Source organism: Paramisgurnus dabryanus, chromosome 13, assembly GCF_030506205.2.
Source record: "Paramisgurnus dabryanus chromosome 13, PD_genome_1.1, whole genome shotgun sequence".
In the NCBI taxonomy this organism is placed as follows: Eukaryota; Metazoa; Chordata; class Actinopteri; order Cypriniformes; family Cobitidae; genus Paramisgurnus; species Paramisgurnus dabryanus.
Genome location: NC_133349.1, coordinates 19,438,679 through 19,455,834, shown reverse-complemented (window position 1 = coordinate 19,455,834; position 17,156 = coordinate 19,438,679). Strand labels below are relative to the sequence as shown.

The window sequence follows — 17,156 nt, the reverse complement described above, 5'->3', positions numbered from 1 at the left end:
GTATAAAAGTTTTAAGCTTTATTAAAATATTTAAAAATGCATTGTATTGTGCAATGATTTCCCTCAATAAAGAGGAAATTGAGTAAAATATGTAAACTGAGTGCATGTGTATTAGTAATGGCCTCTTTGGTATAAAGGACAAAAAAAATGCAGGCCTTTGTCATTATTAAAATGGTCAATTCCTGACACAAGTGAAGATAAGGGGTAGATTTTAAACCGCTGTTGTATATTATTTCATACACCAAGATATAAATGGTATAAATGTAAAAACAGATTTTGTGTATGTCTAGCCATTTTGTATTTGACTCATTTGATTTTTACATTTCACCGGCACAAGGTAATGACTGTGGACGTTTAAAGCTAAATCACAAAGCTTTACAGTTAACATTTGAATATAAACCTGAATTTTATTATTTTAATTTAAAAAGGATATGAAACCATTACCAGAATGAGTCATAGCATAGTGCTTGCCCAACAGTCTAAATTGGGTTCAGAGATGACCACTGTTTTGTGTGGGTTAAACTAATGTTCCCAAACTAAGTGAGTTCGTTCTCACGCTGAGCATAACATGTTTAAAATAGCCTTAATCATTTACAGTAAATAGCACAAAGATCAAACAAAACATTGAATCGAATATAAATGTAACAAAAATGTAGAGGTGTACAGTAAATTTGTCAAATAGATGTGTATTACATATGTGCATATATTACACATTTATAAAAACAAATCAGAATTATTGAACACATATAAAGTATTTATTTAAAATTTGGCTTTGTGTAATATAATCAGGGAATATCTTGTATGTGTGTTTCTATTTACAGTTCTGAAAAATGTTTATTATATTTTAAGAATTTGTGAAAATTGTTTCAGGATGGGTTAATGTGGGTAAATGGTTTCAGTATATACATGTCTTGGGATCTGTACAAGTCAACTATTAGGTCCTTATTTTTCTGCTCATCATATTCTGATGTCATATAAGATGCCTGCAGTAATGTTTATTAGTTTAAAGAGGCATAAAAGTCATCCTGCGGTGTAACATTTGCTCCTTTGATGGTGGCATAAGTCACTTTATCATCACAATGAACCTGAAATAACATCACAGATACAGTGACAACTTTGAAGTTTCAACCTATAGATATTAATTGATATGGCTAATTTTGTTTTAAACTGAATATAAATGCATAGCAGCAGCAGAGAGAAATTTGTGATAGAGTTTAATCAAATCCTCTGTGATTAGGAACATTCAGTGTAACAATAAAATGTAATGTAAACTACTCACCTTGTTCTTTTTTATTTGTTGTTTACTGGAAGCAGTAATCTCACAATAAGTCACTTCGTTGGTTTGCTCCTAAACATCAATAAAAATGTAGTAAGCTTTTTTGTCGTAGGGCTGTTTTTGTGCATTTTGTTAAATGATTACATTAATATTCAGGGTTCGCATTCAGAAAACATTTTATTTCAATTAGAGGCTCTCTGAGAGGATTCTAAGTAGCTTTAAGAATACGGGCCCTATGGGGTCTTAGTGACATAGGAGTCCTCTTGACTACTCCCAACTTTTCACAGATTTATGAGCTATTTTAGCACTAAAACGCTTTGTGAAATACTCTTAGAGCAAAAATTTTAGGACTCACATGCTCATTTTTTTTAAGAGTTTTTCCTAAATCAACAAGTTAGGAGCTATTTTTAGCCTTAAGATGCTTTGTGAATACAGGCCCAGATGCTCATTATAATTCAGATGACTAGTAAAATCACAGATGGACAATGGAAAAACTAACCAAAGATTAAAGGGATAGTTCACCCAAAAATGAAAACTTTTCAAATTAATTTGTATTTTTGAGTGAGTTTAATTGTCATATTGTAAATAGAATCTTGTTTAGTGTTTACTTACATTGGTGCTTGGTGTAGGAGATTTTGAGATTTTTGAAATGTTGATTGTTTCATAGGTCCCTTTATAGTCATTTTTATCCTTGACCTGGAAAATCAAACATGTAGAATTGCATAATATAGACTTCAATGAATTTCAAAGACAGTAATTAAATCTCAACCATTGTCTTTACTCATCTTACCACAGAACTGTCTGTTTTTCTTCTGTTATCTGAAAATTTTTGTGAAAATGTTTGTATTTAACTTTTTGTAAAAAGGCATGTTTTTACAAAAATAATACACATGAATTAAGTGCAATCTGAAGTTTGTGTTATTTGTCACAGTTAAGAATAAAATGCAAACTCACCAGCTCTTTTTTTATAAAGAACAGCAGCAAGGATAACAGCTAATGCAGAAAATACAGCGCAAATCACAATCACTGAAAGAGAAGAGAGAGAACAAATATCAGAGAGAGAGAGAGAGTGAGAGAGAGAGTGAGAGAGAGAGTGAGAGAGAGAGAGAGAGAGAGAGAGAGAGAGAGTGAGAGAGAGAGAGAGAGAGAGAGAGAGAGTGAGAGAGAGAGAGAGAGAGAGAGAGAGAGAGAGAGAGAGAGAGAGAGAGAGAGAGAACAGAGAAAGCACATGAATAAAGAATTATCCAGAATAATGTACATGGTATCAATCCAGTAGCCAAAGACATTTCCACTCCAAATCTACTTAATGATAAACTGAACATTCAATGTCAATCAAATATTTTATTATTTTTGTGATATGTTTCGGTATCCTTTTCCTTTAATAACAAAGTGTATTCAAAGTGTATACAAAGTGTTACTTCTTGTTTTCTTATAAAGCTTAGCTAGTGAAGTACATTGCTGCTGTATCAACACCAAGGTTATGTTTTTAAACCCTAGGGAAGGCCTCCACTGAATGCATGTTCCCTTTGCATGAGTCGATTTAGATTAAAGCATTTGCTAAATGCATAGTGTAATTTACAACAAAGTAAAAAATTAGTTGCTTTAGAAATATTATCATCCAGTATCATTTAAGTATTAAAAAGAAAAAAGTTTGGAATGTTGAAATTCATGATTCCATTAAGATTTATTTTGAGTTTGTACTGTACTGTATTGTTTCTCCCTCTTAATGTTTCCAAAGAACATTCTTTTATATTTAGATACTAATTTTGAAAGAAAATCATTTTGTGAGATGAGATCCACTGCAAACCAGTGAAATTACATATGTGGTTGTGTAGGAGTACAGGTACCTGGTGTTGAGGAGTCTTTTTGTTGTGATATCTTGGTTGTGATATCTTGGTTAATTGTGTTGTTGTTTCAGATGGAATTGTAGAAAATAAATGTTAGTTCAGCTGCATTAAATTGTACAACATTAACATCCATTTTATAATTATATATATTTAATTCATCACTGTTTACAGTAGCAAACTAGCAGTTTTAGGGGCGGTTTACCAGACAGGGCTTATCCTACAGTCTTAAAACAAACAGTGCTAAATAGCACTAAATGTGGTTCCCCTATGATTAGGAGCTTTTTGTGCTATTTAGCACATTTTTTTTAGAGTGATAGTCCCAGACAAAGATGCATGTTTGAGCTGCCTTCATTTTAAAAAACCAAGTACTAACGTATCTTAGCATATATCAGTGCCATTGTCTCAAGATGCACACCAGAATAGTTTTTTGTAAGGAATGTAGAAAAACTACTTAAATGTTTTATTACATCTAAGGTCTAGTCCTAGATTAATCTAAATCCTGTCTGGGAAACTGCCCCGTAGTGTTGTTAATATATCATTCCAATGCTTTGAGTTCAGAAAACATATTTCTGAGTGAGGATCTATACAGTAGATCCAGTTTGTACTGGTTGAATAACATAAAAAACCTAATGTGCCATTATATAATGGTCTTCTAAAATGGTCATTTTTATTGTTTAGTTATTTTCTTACCCTTAAACTTAACAGTGAAGCTGACAGAAGTCTTAATCTCATTCTTCTTTTTAACCAGACATCTCCACTCTGTGTTGTTGTCTTCATTCAGGAGTGTTGTAGTCAGAGTCTTGATACATTGTCCAGATGATAATATCTGATATCTGGAGTCTGTCTGTAGATTAACATCAGCCTGATTCACCCAGAACAGCTGCAGATCCTCAATACGGATCAAATCATCACAATTGTTATCAAATGTAAACAACTGACAGGTGAGAGTCACAGAGCTGCCTGATCTCATCTCAGTCTGTGTGGATGATGGAGAGACTGAAAGAAAAAATATAATACATAAATAACACGCTAGATTTTCCACTTCATAATAAACATTTCATTAATACATAAATAAAAAACATACGATGAAGAACATGTAGAAAAATCTGTGCATCAGTTCCATGTTTTTGTTCATTCACATATTGTTGGCAGATGTATTGTCCACGATCATCTTCTGTTGTTTTATAGATGTTCAGAGAGCAGTCAGACCCCAGACTCAGTCTCTCAGCTCTCTTTATGTCATTCTTCTTTATTCCTCCAGCAAACAGTTCTACTCCACCTGACGATCTATGAATGTAGTAGTAGATCCATGTAGTTGAGGTGCAGCCAGAAAGAGCATTATTACAGGGCAGAGCGACATTTTCACTAGAACTACTGAACACATGAGTCTCTCCAGTAACACCTGAAAGACAGTAGATCTGGATGATCATCATAACCATATTGTACACACTGATACTCTGTATTCAATGAGACAAATAATACACTAAGACAACAAACTATCCAAATTAAGCAGTGATGACAATTTCTAATAAGTCAAAAATATTTTGCATAGATCAGTTTGAATCATTAGCATACTTTGTACATAAATATATTAGTGTATTCAGGAATAAGACAGTATGTAACAAACATCACATGACTCTAATTTACCAACTTAAATGTCAGCAAAACTAAAATCAGGTATGCTAAATCTTTAACATTCAGCTAACACTTAACTTACTCTATTACAAAGATGTTGACTAAATCAAATGTCTTACATTTACAGATTGCTTTACCTGTGAGAAGAGAAGAGACAATTAAAGGTCCCAGCAAACATATGTGACACATATCAGCCTTTTTCTGTATCTCAGTGAGCTTCTCTTCAGTTCCTGGACTCAACTCGTCCTTTAAACATCTTCAGCTCTTCCTCTATTTGTTCATTTCCTCTGGTCTGGGTGTTAAGACACCAAGTTGTTATTCAGCGAGTGATTATGGAGAAGTCCTAATTCTCACGTCTCTTGTAAACATTTACTATAATTCAAGAATATCTTATAAATATTACCGTTAGATTAACTATAGGGCATGAGTTTATAATGCTGATGGGCATTACTGATCTAGTCCATATTTTTAAACAGAAGGCCAGATTGTAAAACACATGAATGTTCAGCGTGAGAACTTGCACAGTTTGACCACATTGACTCAACCAATTATATATAGTACATCAGTGGTCAGGTTTAAATTGTTGGGTAATAAAGCTTTCTAACTTAACCTAAGATTTTATCAGCACATGGGAAAAAATGAATTTGAGAAGTAAAATATTTTTTTAAGTATTTTAAAACTTATATTAAGATGGATAATACATTACTCTGAAGAAAGATATGAATAGTATTCTGGGAACCCCTAATATATCCAGTAGCTATATTATTAACATTATTATAAATGTGCTGTTTTGCTCATAAAAAAATATTGAAGCACTACAAATGCATATTGCAACTTAAAAATAAGAAATATTTATAAAACAGAGCATATTGTCCACTTTTCTGGAGATCTGTTTAATAGTGTTGTTTCTTCTGGTAAAGTGTCTCCACAGTTTTTACCAGAGTCGTATAATAACAGAGTTACGAAACGCTTTGATCTCGCCGCCGCGCGGTCACGTGATTCATGTAACGTTCTACAGTTCCAAACCAAGCAGGGCTGTCAATCTGTTTGCATAGGTTTTCAGCTATTTTAGGTAAATATTAGCTTGTAATGGGAATTGATCACACTATACTTACTGTGTTTATAACGTTTTTTTTTTACTAGGGAGTGATGGAAATACAGTAAATCAGTTAATAAAGATAATTGTGACCCAAATATAACTGTGGTTATCTATACCAACTACAGCAACACAGTTTATCTTTTATTTTTGTACCAAAATATGGCTATATAAATGGCTATCAATCTGCTAAAAACATAAATCCTACACTTTTACTATATTAAAATCACAAAAAAGATCGCCAACGCGGTTATTTGTAACAGTGAAGCATAACAGAAAATACTAAATTCATATTTTAAATTCACATTAAATGTTAATATAATCATACATGATTTTCGAGGATACATCACTCGTATTACTTACCAAACACAATGAAACACATAGCAGCATTGTGAAGCAGTGTGACTTTCTTATAAGGCATTTAGCTTGTCGCTGTTGCCCCCTAGTGTTACTCGTAATATATAAAAAAAGATAAGTATAAAGTAGATGGCCACCAGTAATAAAATATTAAACCATTAAATCTATATTATTCACACATTATACACAACTCATTAAAATATAAAAATTTTACTAGTTATTATTAACGATAATCATTACCTACAGCAGAGTTCATAAAATATCACTGTTGACTATATTAATTAAATGTCCGAAAATGTAAAGAGAAACGGTAATTTCATCGATTTACCAGCAGGTGCCATTGAAATGAATGGGCTTCAGTGCTGCGTTTGGAACTATGCGTCACTACCGGTCACTACATGAAACGCTGTTACTTCCGCATTCCATTCTTACAACGGACGTCTATGTGAGTGTCGTAACTCTATTATTATACGACTCTGGGGGGGGGTTGTCCCCTTTACTAACATCCCTTTGACATTAACTTTGCAAGAAGGAAACTTGTAAGACACTGTAAAATGTAAAAAATTAATAATTTTTAAAAGATGCACTTATTTGCAGTATCACAAACAAAGCCCAGATCAAAGTTGAGAATGTGTCTCTTGGTTGGTAAAGTGGCATTTTCACCAACTGCTATTGTATATGCAAGTCCAGTGAATTTGTACATTATGTACAACCCTGAAACATAACGGAGTGGACTGTAGTATGGGATTGCTCAAACTCTTCTATTGGCATTATAATTTCAGTCTTAAAGACCAAAATAGTAAATTTTTAGTGAAAAATGAAATCCAGCAACGTGAAGTCTCACAACAGCACATGACATCACATTTTTGGTCTTTATGGGGAAAACTTTTATTGTAACTGTGACAGAAGTACAATTTTGCCTGTTTTCATAAACACAACTAACGACATCTAAAAGCACCATACAATGATAATTACAAAACCAAGCGTAAAAAAAAGGAAAAATAACATCAAAACACGTATTCTCATTTTCAAAATAATGTATTACATAAAAGATGGATTGACAGATGTATGTAAAAAACAGCTGTTTAGTGAATTGATTTCAAACATCCAAAATGATGTCAAGGCCTTGTTTCAAGTTTAAGGCAGAGTTTTGTGAATCAGGACAGCTGAACGCATGCATACATATACATTAATTACAGCTTCAGTGGTTCCTAAAGAGTCTCCTCAGTTCTTATCAGTATCAAAGACTTAAAACACCAGCTTCTACATAAGTGTTCATGAACATTTATAACAAAAGGAAACCTTTATGTATCTGTCTGTTAGAGCAGTCGTCCTCTGCATTCTGTTGATCCACAGCAGCACAAAAGCTCTTTGCCCTCCACACTGCCAACTTCATAATTATAATCCCATGTCAACTCCGTCCCTGCTCGGATTCGCCTGTAGAAACACACAAACACAGTTAAAAGCTAAAAGCATACAAATACAAACTGTTTTGAAATTTATACACGTGCACACTTGAAAACATGCTAAATGTTAGCTTATATTTAAATAAACAAATGAAAGCTTGTGCCATGCTTACTTGCTAGCGAAGAATGCCACCCAGGGAAAGCGCAAATCATGAGTGTCCACAAAGACATTCTGGACAAACAGATTGGGACTGCAGCTATGCTGTGGGATAAAGACAGCGGATATTTACACAACAATAAAGAATTGACATCTGATTCCATAAAGGGCTTCCTATTGAATATCTTTTAAAATTTTCCAGAAATAAAGCAGAACTAAGCAAGAAAATGTCTGTATATTCACTATATCATTTCCACGTTTTGCATTTCATTTATTTTCTGATTAAATAAAAACAGCAGTGATTATTATTCCAAAGTGCAGTTGTGCAACTTTTAATGGACCATACACGGCAATAAATGCATACCTAAATGTACTGTAAGCTACTTTGTACAAAAGCATCCGTCAGAGAAAGAATGTAAATGTAAACACGCCATGTATGTCTTTGTACTTACGTTGAGGTAGCGTCCCAGGTTGCCCTCTAGTTTGGCATCAATAATATAGCAAGACTCCTCCCCGTCAAAGAACTGGCGGGTGTTTTTAGGGCCACTGTCGCCACCGCCACCTCCCTGTCCTTGAGGAGGTCCAGACACACCTCCTCCACCCGACTTTACCATCATACTGTGAGAGGACTTCAAAGCAATGCCACGTGTGGACTTGACTGCAACCTGCCTCTTTACCACAGCTGAAATTATGATGAATAAAAAAAGATAGAAATTAGTGAAATAAAATATTGATGCGACCTAATTCTGCACATATTTTGGTTTAAAAAAAGCAGAAAAGACAGTTCTGTAGTAGTGAGCTTTGTATTCCTCTCTTACCCTGAGTCTTTATCTCTCTCTCTTTGTTGTCGTCTGAACCTGAGCTGATGGTTTGCACATCATCGCTGTCAGAGAGTGTCATCACATCCTAAAACAAACAAAGAAAAGCAAATCAAGAAACTAAACAGGAGGAGAAAAAGAAAGACAAACAAGGTTGCATGAAAGAGAGTAAGAAAAAGGAACAAAGAAACAGGGAACTATATTTAAAAAGGCATGAAAGAAATTACAAAGAAATTTATCAGCAATGTAATTATGAGACAGGAAAATGTATTTGTACATTAACTGTATGTATTTAGCACTGTAAAACAGGACCGACAGTTCAGAAAATTGCCCTCGACATCCACCACCAACTCACCTTCTTCTCTGCCTTCACCCCTCCTCCCTCCATCTTTACAGTCTGAGCTCCAGAAGCAGGGGATTGGCTGGTGAGCCAAGATGCCACCTTACTCTTCCCAGTCTCCTCTGGCACGGGAGGTGGTTTCCTCTCATCTCCTGCTGCACTCAGTCCATCCTTACTGTCTTGGCTCTCTACAGCAAAGATGATGATCAATGATGGATAAATTTGCTTTTGCAAAATAAATGCACAAACATGCATTATGTCTCCTTTTACAGTCAATTTATTTAATGCTTATTCTGTAAGATGATATAAACACAACATTCTGTTTCAAAGTCTGCCCCCTAGAGGTCTTTATCCCCTCTTTTCCACACATTTCTCTCTCCTGACCTTCCTTCATTCCTTTAGCCTGTCTCCGGGTGGTGTAGCTTCTCCACACTGAACTAGATGTGTAATATGTGTCCTTCACAAATGTATCATCCGAGCTGTCGCTTTCGTCCTCGTTTGAGTCGTCATCTTTGTCGTCAGAGCTTTCTTCAGATGAATCGTCTTGGCCTGGTGAGTGGAAAAAGAAAAATGATTTTTAGTCATTTTAGAGAGTGCTATTTTTGACTTCCCTACATCAAAAGTTAAAGGTCTCTCACTTTTGCCAGTAGTACTGCTGTTTCGCTCCTCCTTGGTGTTTGGTTTTCCATGTTTAGAGGCAGCGGAAAGTTTAACCCGGCTCATGTCCACCCCGCTGCCGTCGCTGTCAGAGCAGTGAGCTTCGCTCTCGTAGCCTTCTTTAAAGTTCTCAACGCTCTCTATGTGATCCAGATTGGCAAAATATTCATCGCCCATCTCCAAACCTTCCTTATCAGCGAAGTCATCAGTCAGGATTTTACCTAAAATAGCAGACAACAGACCTTTTAGCACTGCAAGGCACAAAGTGGTTTACATTTAACTCTTTCCCCACCGGCGTTTTTTTAAAGTTGCCAGACAGCATTTTTCATGATTTTCACAAAAGTTTAATGCCTTCCAGAAAATGTTCTTCTTAAAATATATAAACATACAATATATCAAATGAAAGAACAGACCCTCTGCTTTCAAATTTTTTTTTATATGGGCAAGTCTCTTAAAAACACAAAATTTTGAGCAAAAAGTTGAAATAATTAAATTTTTGTGAAGAACATTTGATAGAGATCAGATTTAGAGCGATCCTCAAAACTTGCACAGACATACAGCTGTTTGCCCTAGGGTGATACTTCTGGGTTTTATAAGTTGCGGCACACCTGGTGGATAACAGCGGTCTTGCGGAAAGCCAGAAATACACGTCAATGGCAAGGAAAGAGTTAAACAGTCCAAAATGTTACCTGTAGCCAGTTACCTGCATAGATACAAACAAAGGAGCCCTTGGCAATGTCGTCAAGGCAACGGATGCCCCAACCTTTATTCTGAGTCTTAAAAAGCTGCAGCCGGACCTGCAAACCATGCTGAACCAAGCGGTTAGTGCACATCTGAGGATTACAGCGACACCTCTTATTACATTCATAGATCCTGAAAGGGGTGGAGCGAGAAAGAGAGATACAGAGATTAAATTGGTTGTTAGAGAAAAATTAGATGATAGCTATGTAAGCTTGTTTATGCATCACTGACCCTGTAGGAAGACACTCTTCCAGTCTCTTGTGATGGTATCCAGCGTTAGTGTTAATCTGTCCTCCTGGTGTGCAACCTGTGGCCTGCAGGGTCAGCTGATGGCATGAACACTTTGATCTAGTAGCAGAGACAGAAAACATTACATTGTACCAAAGCAGAAGAGTTATATTTTTAAAGGGACATTTGACAAGCCTTATTTAAGATGTCAAATAAATATTTGGTGTCCCCAGAGTACATTTGTGAGGTTTTAGCTCAAAATATCATATAGATAATTTATTATAGCATGTAAAAATTTTCACTTTGTAGGTGTGAGCAAAAATGTGCTGTTTTGGGTGTGTCCTTTAACATGTAAATGAGCTGATATATGTACTACATGGCAGTGGCATGGTTGGATAGTGCAGATAAGGGGCGGTATTATCCCCTTCTGACATCACCAGGAGAGCCAAATTTCAATGACCTATTTTTTCACATGCTTGCAGAGAATGGTTTACCAAAACTAAGTTACTGGGTTGATCTTATTCATATTTTCTAGGTTGATAAAAGCACTGGGGACCCAATTATTGCACTTAAACATGGAAAAAGTCAGATTTTCATGGTGTGTCCCCTTTAAGAAATTGAGCTTTCATATTATAAAGCTTTATGTTATACAACAGTATGTATGTTCCCTGGGCATCAAACCCACAATGCAATGTGTTCAACACTAACTTGTCTCTGCAGCCATCAGTGCAGTCACAGCCCACCAGGAAGTCAGGACTGGTGTTAATAAAGACCCCATCTTCTGGTATTCTCTCTTTACTGTAGGCCACACTGGGTGGAGGTGTGTTGTCAATCTCATTCACGCAGGACAGAGGAATGTCCTCACGGCCACTCGTGATGTCCCGGATGAAGTAGAACGGCCTCTGGGGTTGGAATCGGCGGTCCACCAGCACATAGGGATCTAAGCAGAACATCTCCAAGAAAATGAAGTCACAGTGTGTCTGGAAGAGGTAACGCTGGATCTCTGTCATATTCCTCAGACTTAAGCCACACGGGGACTTGTAGATGACATGGAACGACATCTAAGGAAGAGAGAATATGTTAATAAAGAGTAATCTACTAGAAAACCCTTATCAGTTGACTGTTAGCTTCCAAGACACACACTTTTCGGTTAAGGCGTCTACGGCCAGTCATGCGGCGAAACTCGTAGAGCAACGGCGTAAGAAGCGGGTTGCGTCCTCGATGCAGGCTGGGGCGGGTGGGTCGAATGCGCTTCAGACAGTCTGGGGTGCAGATGTGGTTAAGGTAGAACGGCCTGTCGCTTGGAGCCTGGTAAGACGGCTCCTGAGGAATACGCTCACTTGAGTATGTCGCAACAGTTGACTGCATAGGATGGACTGGAGTGAGTGGTGTCAGCATTTGCACAGTGCCAGGCTGCAAAAGATAGAGCCTGTGGGATTGAAAAAGGAGGAGAGTGGGCTTATCTTCACATGATCACCATATGTTTAAAAGCATGAAGTCTTCTGTATGTCTATGTATTGGCTGTAAACGGAGCAGTTTTTAGTACCCAGTGATTTGGTGTTGCACAGACCTGGAGGTGTTGGGCTGGGGAACAGTGGTGATTAGTGCTTTGGATTGGAGGTCAGGGACCATGCCCTGACGAGGCTGAAATACAACCTGACCAGTGCTCTTCTTAGCCATTTGACTCTTCAAGCCAGGACTCCTGGAAAGACGGAAAAGAAAGAGACACACCATTGCAACACAATCAAATAATGTTTATAAGTAATATAAAAGAAGAGATTTATGGGTAGTGAAGCACCACTCACTCTGTGCGAGAAGGCTGTTGGGGTGCCGGCGGCTGAACCTGTGGTCGAGGTGGTGGTGGAAGCGGTGGGGCTGGAGGTCGACTGGAGGTAGCATTACTATTGTCACTGGTGTACTGCACTACAGGGCCCTTAGACCTCAATGCTCCTGTGTCAGGAAGATTGAAATTGGGAAATAAGTGAAGCTTCACATAATGATGACATAAACAAAAACATGGTTGAACAAGCCATTGTGTTACCCATATTAGGACGCTGTCTCTGCTGACCAGCCATCTTCTTCTCCTGACTGCTAGCTGTGTTCATTTTCAAATTAAACATGGGCTCCAGGCGTGTAGAGCCACGATAGATCAACTCACTGCGCTTATCATCCTGTAAACATAAAAAAAACCTCCATAAAGCATATATTAGTACCAAGACGAAGTAAACCCTTTGGAATATATAAACACAAAAACAAGTAATGTCTGCTAACCAGAAAGAGCATTTTAACCAGGCTGCCATCCACTTCTTCCACGCGACTTTTCCACCACGTCCCTTCCCATTCTGTCTTTATAATTTGTCCTGGCTTAAGCAGCACCATGGGTCTGTTAGGATATGATGTTATATACTCTTCAATGAAATCCCTGCAAGATGCATCTTCAATATCCTCCCAGCTCTTCTTCACTAAATATAGGTAGAGAGTGTCAGTGTGTGAACATTACACAACCAGAAAGGTGGCTAAATCGTATATTGTGAGAAAATGGTAAAGAAATGCCTCTTACATGGCCTGCAGATGGGGTAGAGCTCAGGCAGGCCCACATATGAAGCATATCCATCATCAAAGAAGATCAGGAACCTGCAAATACATTAAGTCAGTTTATTGTATAACATCTACGGCTTCAATCTGTATTTCATACAACAACAAATATACATCTCTTCAATTACCACTGTCTTTCACACTAATAATCCAATCACTTTATCCCATCTACGGATCTGTGACATCATCACTCTTCTTCTCTTCACCCCACATCCTTTCCACCACACTTCTTACCTCATACGGTTCTTGCTGTTGGGCATCTCAGCAACTACACCTGCATAGAGCCAGACCTGGTTGCCATCCTTGTACTTGGCAACAACACGGGCACCAACAAACAGTCGCTCCAATGTTGGGTGGTAGTCAAACGCTATATGGTTCCCAGACAGAAGACTCTTCCCCTTATTCTCAAACTTCACCTTGTACTTAAAATTGTTCCCTGTGACACAAAAAGCAGAGAGCTTAAATTAGAAAAGCCTCATGGAATAATCACTGGGATCTGCTGACTATGAAGTCACTACAGAGCAAATTCTTGTCCAAAAAAAAAATGCCCATGATAATGTTACTTCTTAATAATGCCATGTACCACTGACAAGCAATAGCAATAGATTACATTGTAGTATCCTAAAAAAAACACACATGACAGGTAAACCATGACATCTACCTTAAAACAGGTGTACAATGCAGACACAAAATGGAAGAGGATCTTACCGACTTGTTTGATGGCAACAAGCGTTCCACGGTGCCAGGTCTTAGTTCGTTTTTTCCCCAAAAGAATCATGTCTACCTTCAGACTGTCTTGTTTTAAATTGGGGTTTGGTTGTGTGACCGCGCTCCTCGAGGCTGATGACATAAACACTGCTGGAACACTCACACCAGCAGGTGTTTGTGGGGGAGGAGCCACTCCCTTCGTGGGTGTGGTGATCCCGGATATGGGAGGTGCTGTTTTATTGACGGACTGCACCAGGTTTTGCACTTGCTTAGATGTTTTTTGAAGTGCGGCTGAGGCTTCCTTAAGCTACACGTGTAGTGCAGACACAGCACACACACATTAGTATGAACAGAACGTACAATTAGCACACCTGATAAATAACATTATAAAGATCTCATAGCATAATATTAATGATGGCAGTGACATATATCTTACCGCTGTGTCCTTGGCAGGTGTAACAACTTTCTTGGGAGGAACCACTATGTGGAGAATAAAACACTTATATAGTATATAAATGTACAATGACTAAATATAATAAATAATAATACACAAAAATAATATATTTTTACCACATGCTACAGCAATGACATCGTCATCGTCATCATCATCAATCTCAATGACCTCAGAAGTGTTTGCTTTGCCTCCTCCCTCATCTTCCGAGCTGCTCTCGCGATACGTCAAGCCCATCTTACAGTACACCTCCTTCACAAGAGCTTCACACTGAACCACAGACCTTAAAAACACAAAGACATGCTTCAAAAACGGCTACATAAGCATTTTATTTGTATGTGTGCACCACATGACATTCAGGCTAATGTTTCTGGACAGAATTTACAATTTGACAGAACAATAAAAAATTTACTCTATATTCAGAAACCCGTTATAGGCAAAGCAGGTTTTACGTGATAAAATAACAAATAAACTAGGTCTGCATGATATTGAAGAAATAATGTGATATGCATTACTTACTAAATTATGCAATATGTGATAAGGTAATACTTTATGGTTGTAAAATTTATTTAAATTATATTAACATGGCATTATTATAAAAATTTTCAATTATTTCTGGGAAAATATAACATCACTTTCTCTGATTCTCTCTGCATCGACCTAACACTTTGACTATATATAACTTTTTACAATACTAACATCATTTAAACCATTGCGATATGCATTTTGCTATATTTGCGGTATTTGAATATATCTTCCGGCCATAATAAACCATTTAACTATTATTTGCAGACATCTCTGGTTTTAATTTGACTATAGGTAGTCTGATGAGATTTTTGTGAACTAAAACAGAACTTTTATCATTGAGAAATTGGAAACAAGAAGTTAAATGCAGTTTCTAAACAGCTACATGAAGTAAGTTCTAAGGAAGAGTCTAACATCATTTGTTTCAATATCACTTTTTTGAAATCTCACATTTTTAGTGTGGCTTAAGTTTTCAAATAGTTTAAAGGGTCAATGTAATCTGTCATTCCATACGGCAACCACTCTTTTAATTTTGATAGGGAGACAAATACTTCAAAAAAACACTGATTAGTTATAGCACTATTCATCTCAGTTTACAACAAACATTTCACTTTACATTTACACATCTGCCAGATGTTATTATCCATAGTGACCTACACTGCATTCAAGGTGTACAGTACACCGTGGTCAGTAAGTGTTTCCCTGGAATTGAACCAATGACCTTTGCATCGCACACTGCCCTACCATCTGAGCTAGAGAAACACTTACTCTGAGGCATTGGAGCAGAGCGAGTCAATATCAGCAACCTCTTTTTCCCTCTGCTCAACCCAGCCCTCCAGTTGTGCCAGCTCAGCTTTCCTCTGCAGTACAGCCTCACTGCTGTCCACCTGCTCCTCGATCCACTTGCGCAACTCATCCAGAGAGACACCAAACTCCTCCTCCAGCTCTGGATCCAACTCCATCTCCATTCCTAAATTCAAGCTGGCATCCACCTCTATATCCTTAAAGGAAAAATGAGACAGAAACAGTCCATGAAGATGCACAAGTCAATCAGAGATCATGAACTAGACCTAGTTCATAAATTCAGTTACCATGGTGAAAACACTATACACTTTACTATCTACCAGGGGCATATGTCATGGGTAGTGTTCAATATTTGACAAGAGCTGTAAATTGTCGGTCTAAAGGTGTTCTAGTTTGTCTTGTGTTTGGTGGCCTGATGATCTCTTTGCCTAATTTCTAATGACTTTTTAATGTTTGAGCACGTTTTAATAATGTAGTTATTTTGGGGATATGTAATTATAATCTGAACGTTTGGATATCGAGGCTTTTTTATAAACATTTTCTGAATTGTGCTAAATGGGGAGCAAACCTCGCATATAAACGTGGTCTGCTTTTAAACCTCACTTCAGGACACTAACGGCGCGCTGCACGGAGAATGGGAACGAAACTGGACTGGTGCATTTTTGCTCAAAAATAAAATAACTAATTATGTAAATCTTATAGTACGAACGTGTGCGGATATGATGAAACGATCTGTAATATAGAGGATAGAGTGGACTTCTTGCTGCAGAAGTCTGGTTTTGATGCTAACTGAGTTAGCTTACCTACCTTCTCTAACGCTCGTGTCCTCCCCCAGATCTTTCGTGAGTTTCCCTTTTTCCAGCGTACTTTAAGCAGACCGGTAATGTTTACTGGTCATTCCTATACCACAGACATTAAAATTGTTCTTATTATTTATTTTAACATCATTTTACCGCTCCACAAAACATTGCATAGCAAAAAACTCAATGAATGTTTTGGATGGTGGGCCAGCAAGCTGGCCAATCAGCTCTCGAGAATCGAGTGAGTGACAGCTAAAGCGAACAATTGCGTGCAAACAAAACGCGCGCTATTGAAAAACGCCTACACTGACTCTTCGGTGACACTAGGGGGCAACACAAATCAAAATATGAATCAATTTGCATGCAAGGAAAATGTCCCTCTATTTCAGAAAATAATCAAATACCTGACATACAAATATTAACAAAAACACATTTGCGTGTAAACGCACCAAAACAGTCACAACCACGACAAAAAGTGAAATACTATCTTAAAAATAAAAATATAACCGAATGTTTCATTATAAACAAAAAAATAGTTTTTTTTACAAAAAATCTGGTGCATTGTGTTATTAGCAATATATTATACAGAATATAATTTCGTATCCCTGCTAAAAAAAAAACAATAGACACCATCTCAGAAATTATATTGGTTTTATTGCTGTTATTCGGAATTTTATTGGTTCTAATGGGATATGGCCCAAAACACACTACAGTG

At 37.1% G+C, this 17,156-nt stretch overlaps 2 protein-coding genes across 3 annotated transcripts; both read right to left on the bottom strand.

The window, feature by feature from the left end:
- Nucleotides 1-661: 661 nt before the first annotated feature.
- Nucleotides 662-5,006, bottom strand: LOC135743387 (uncharacterized). The gene is made up of 9 exons (XM_065261071.2): nt 4,896-5,006; nt 4,208-4,525; nt 3,814-4,119; nt 3,124-3,168; nt 2,231-2,302; nt 2,067-2,095; nt 1,889-1,972; nt 1,280-1,348; nt 662-1,085 (listed from the first exon to the last, which is right to left on the bottom strand). Exons 1-9 carry the CDS (start codon nt 4,945-4,947, stop codon nt 999-1,001), a joined length of 1,062 nt encoding a protein of 353 aa, XP_065117143.1. The 5' UTR covers nt 4,948-5,006; the 3' UTR covers nt 662-998.
- A 2,074-nt stretch (nt 5,007-7,080) lies between these two features.
- setdb1b (SET domain bifurcated histone lysine methyltransferase 1b) lies at nt 7,081-16,664 on the bottom strand. 2 transcript variants are annotated; one of them, XM_065245776.2, is made up of 22 exons: nt 16,449-16,664; nt 15,606-15,838; nt 14,432-14,595; nt 14,298-14,341; nt 13,862-14,168; nt 13,388-13,589; nt 13,119-13,192; nt 12,830-13,020; nt 12,600-12,729; nt 12,364-12,508; nt 12,105-12,260; nt 11,702-11,987; nt 11,267-11,619; nt 10,562-10,678; nt 10,293-10,462; nt 9,571-9,810; nt 9,317-9,481; nt 8,948-9,120; nt 8,593-8,680; nt 8,227-8,456; nt 7,791-7,879; nt 7,081-7,648 (listed from the first exon to the last, which is right to left on the bottom strand). In XM_065245776.2, exons 2-22 carry the CDS (start codon nt 15,803-15,805, stop codon nt 7,531-7,533), a joined length of 3,642 nt encoding a protein of 1,213 aa, XP_065101848.2. In that variant the 5' UTR covers nt 15,806-15,838; nt 16,449-16,664; the 3' UTR covers nt 7,081-7,530. The 2 variants fall into 2 exon arrangements, with proteins under 2 accessions (XP_065101848.2, XP_065101849.2); XM_065245777.2 differs by having other exon boundaries at nt 12,129-12,260.
- Between the last annotated feature and the right edge of the window lie 492 nt (nt 16,665-17,156).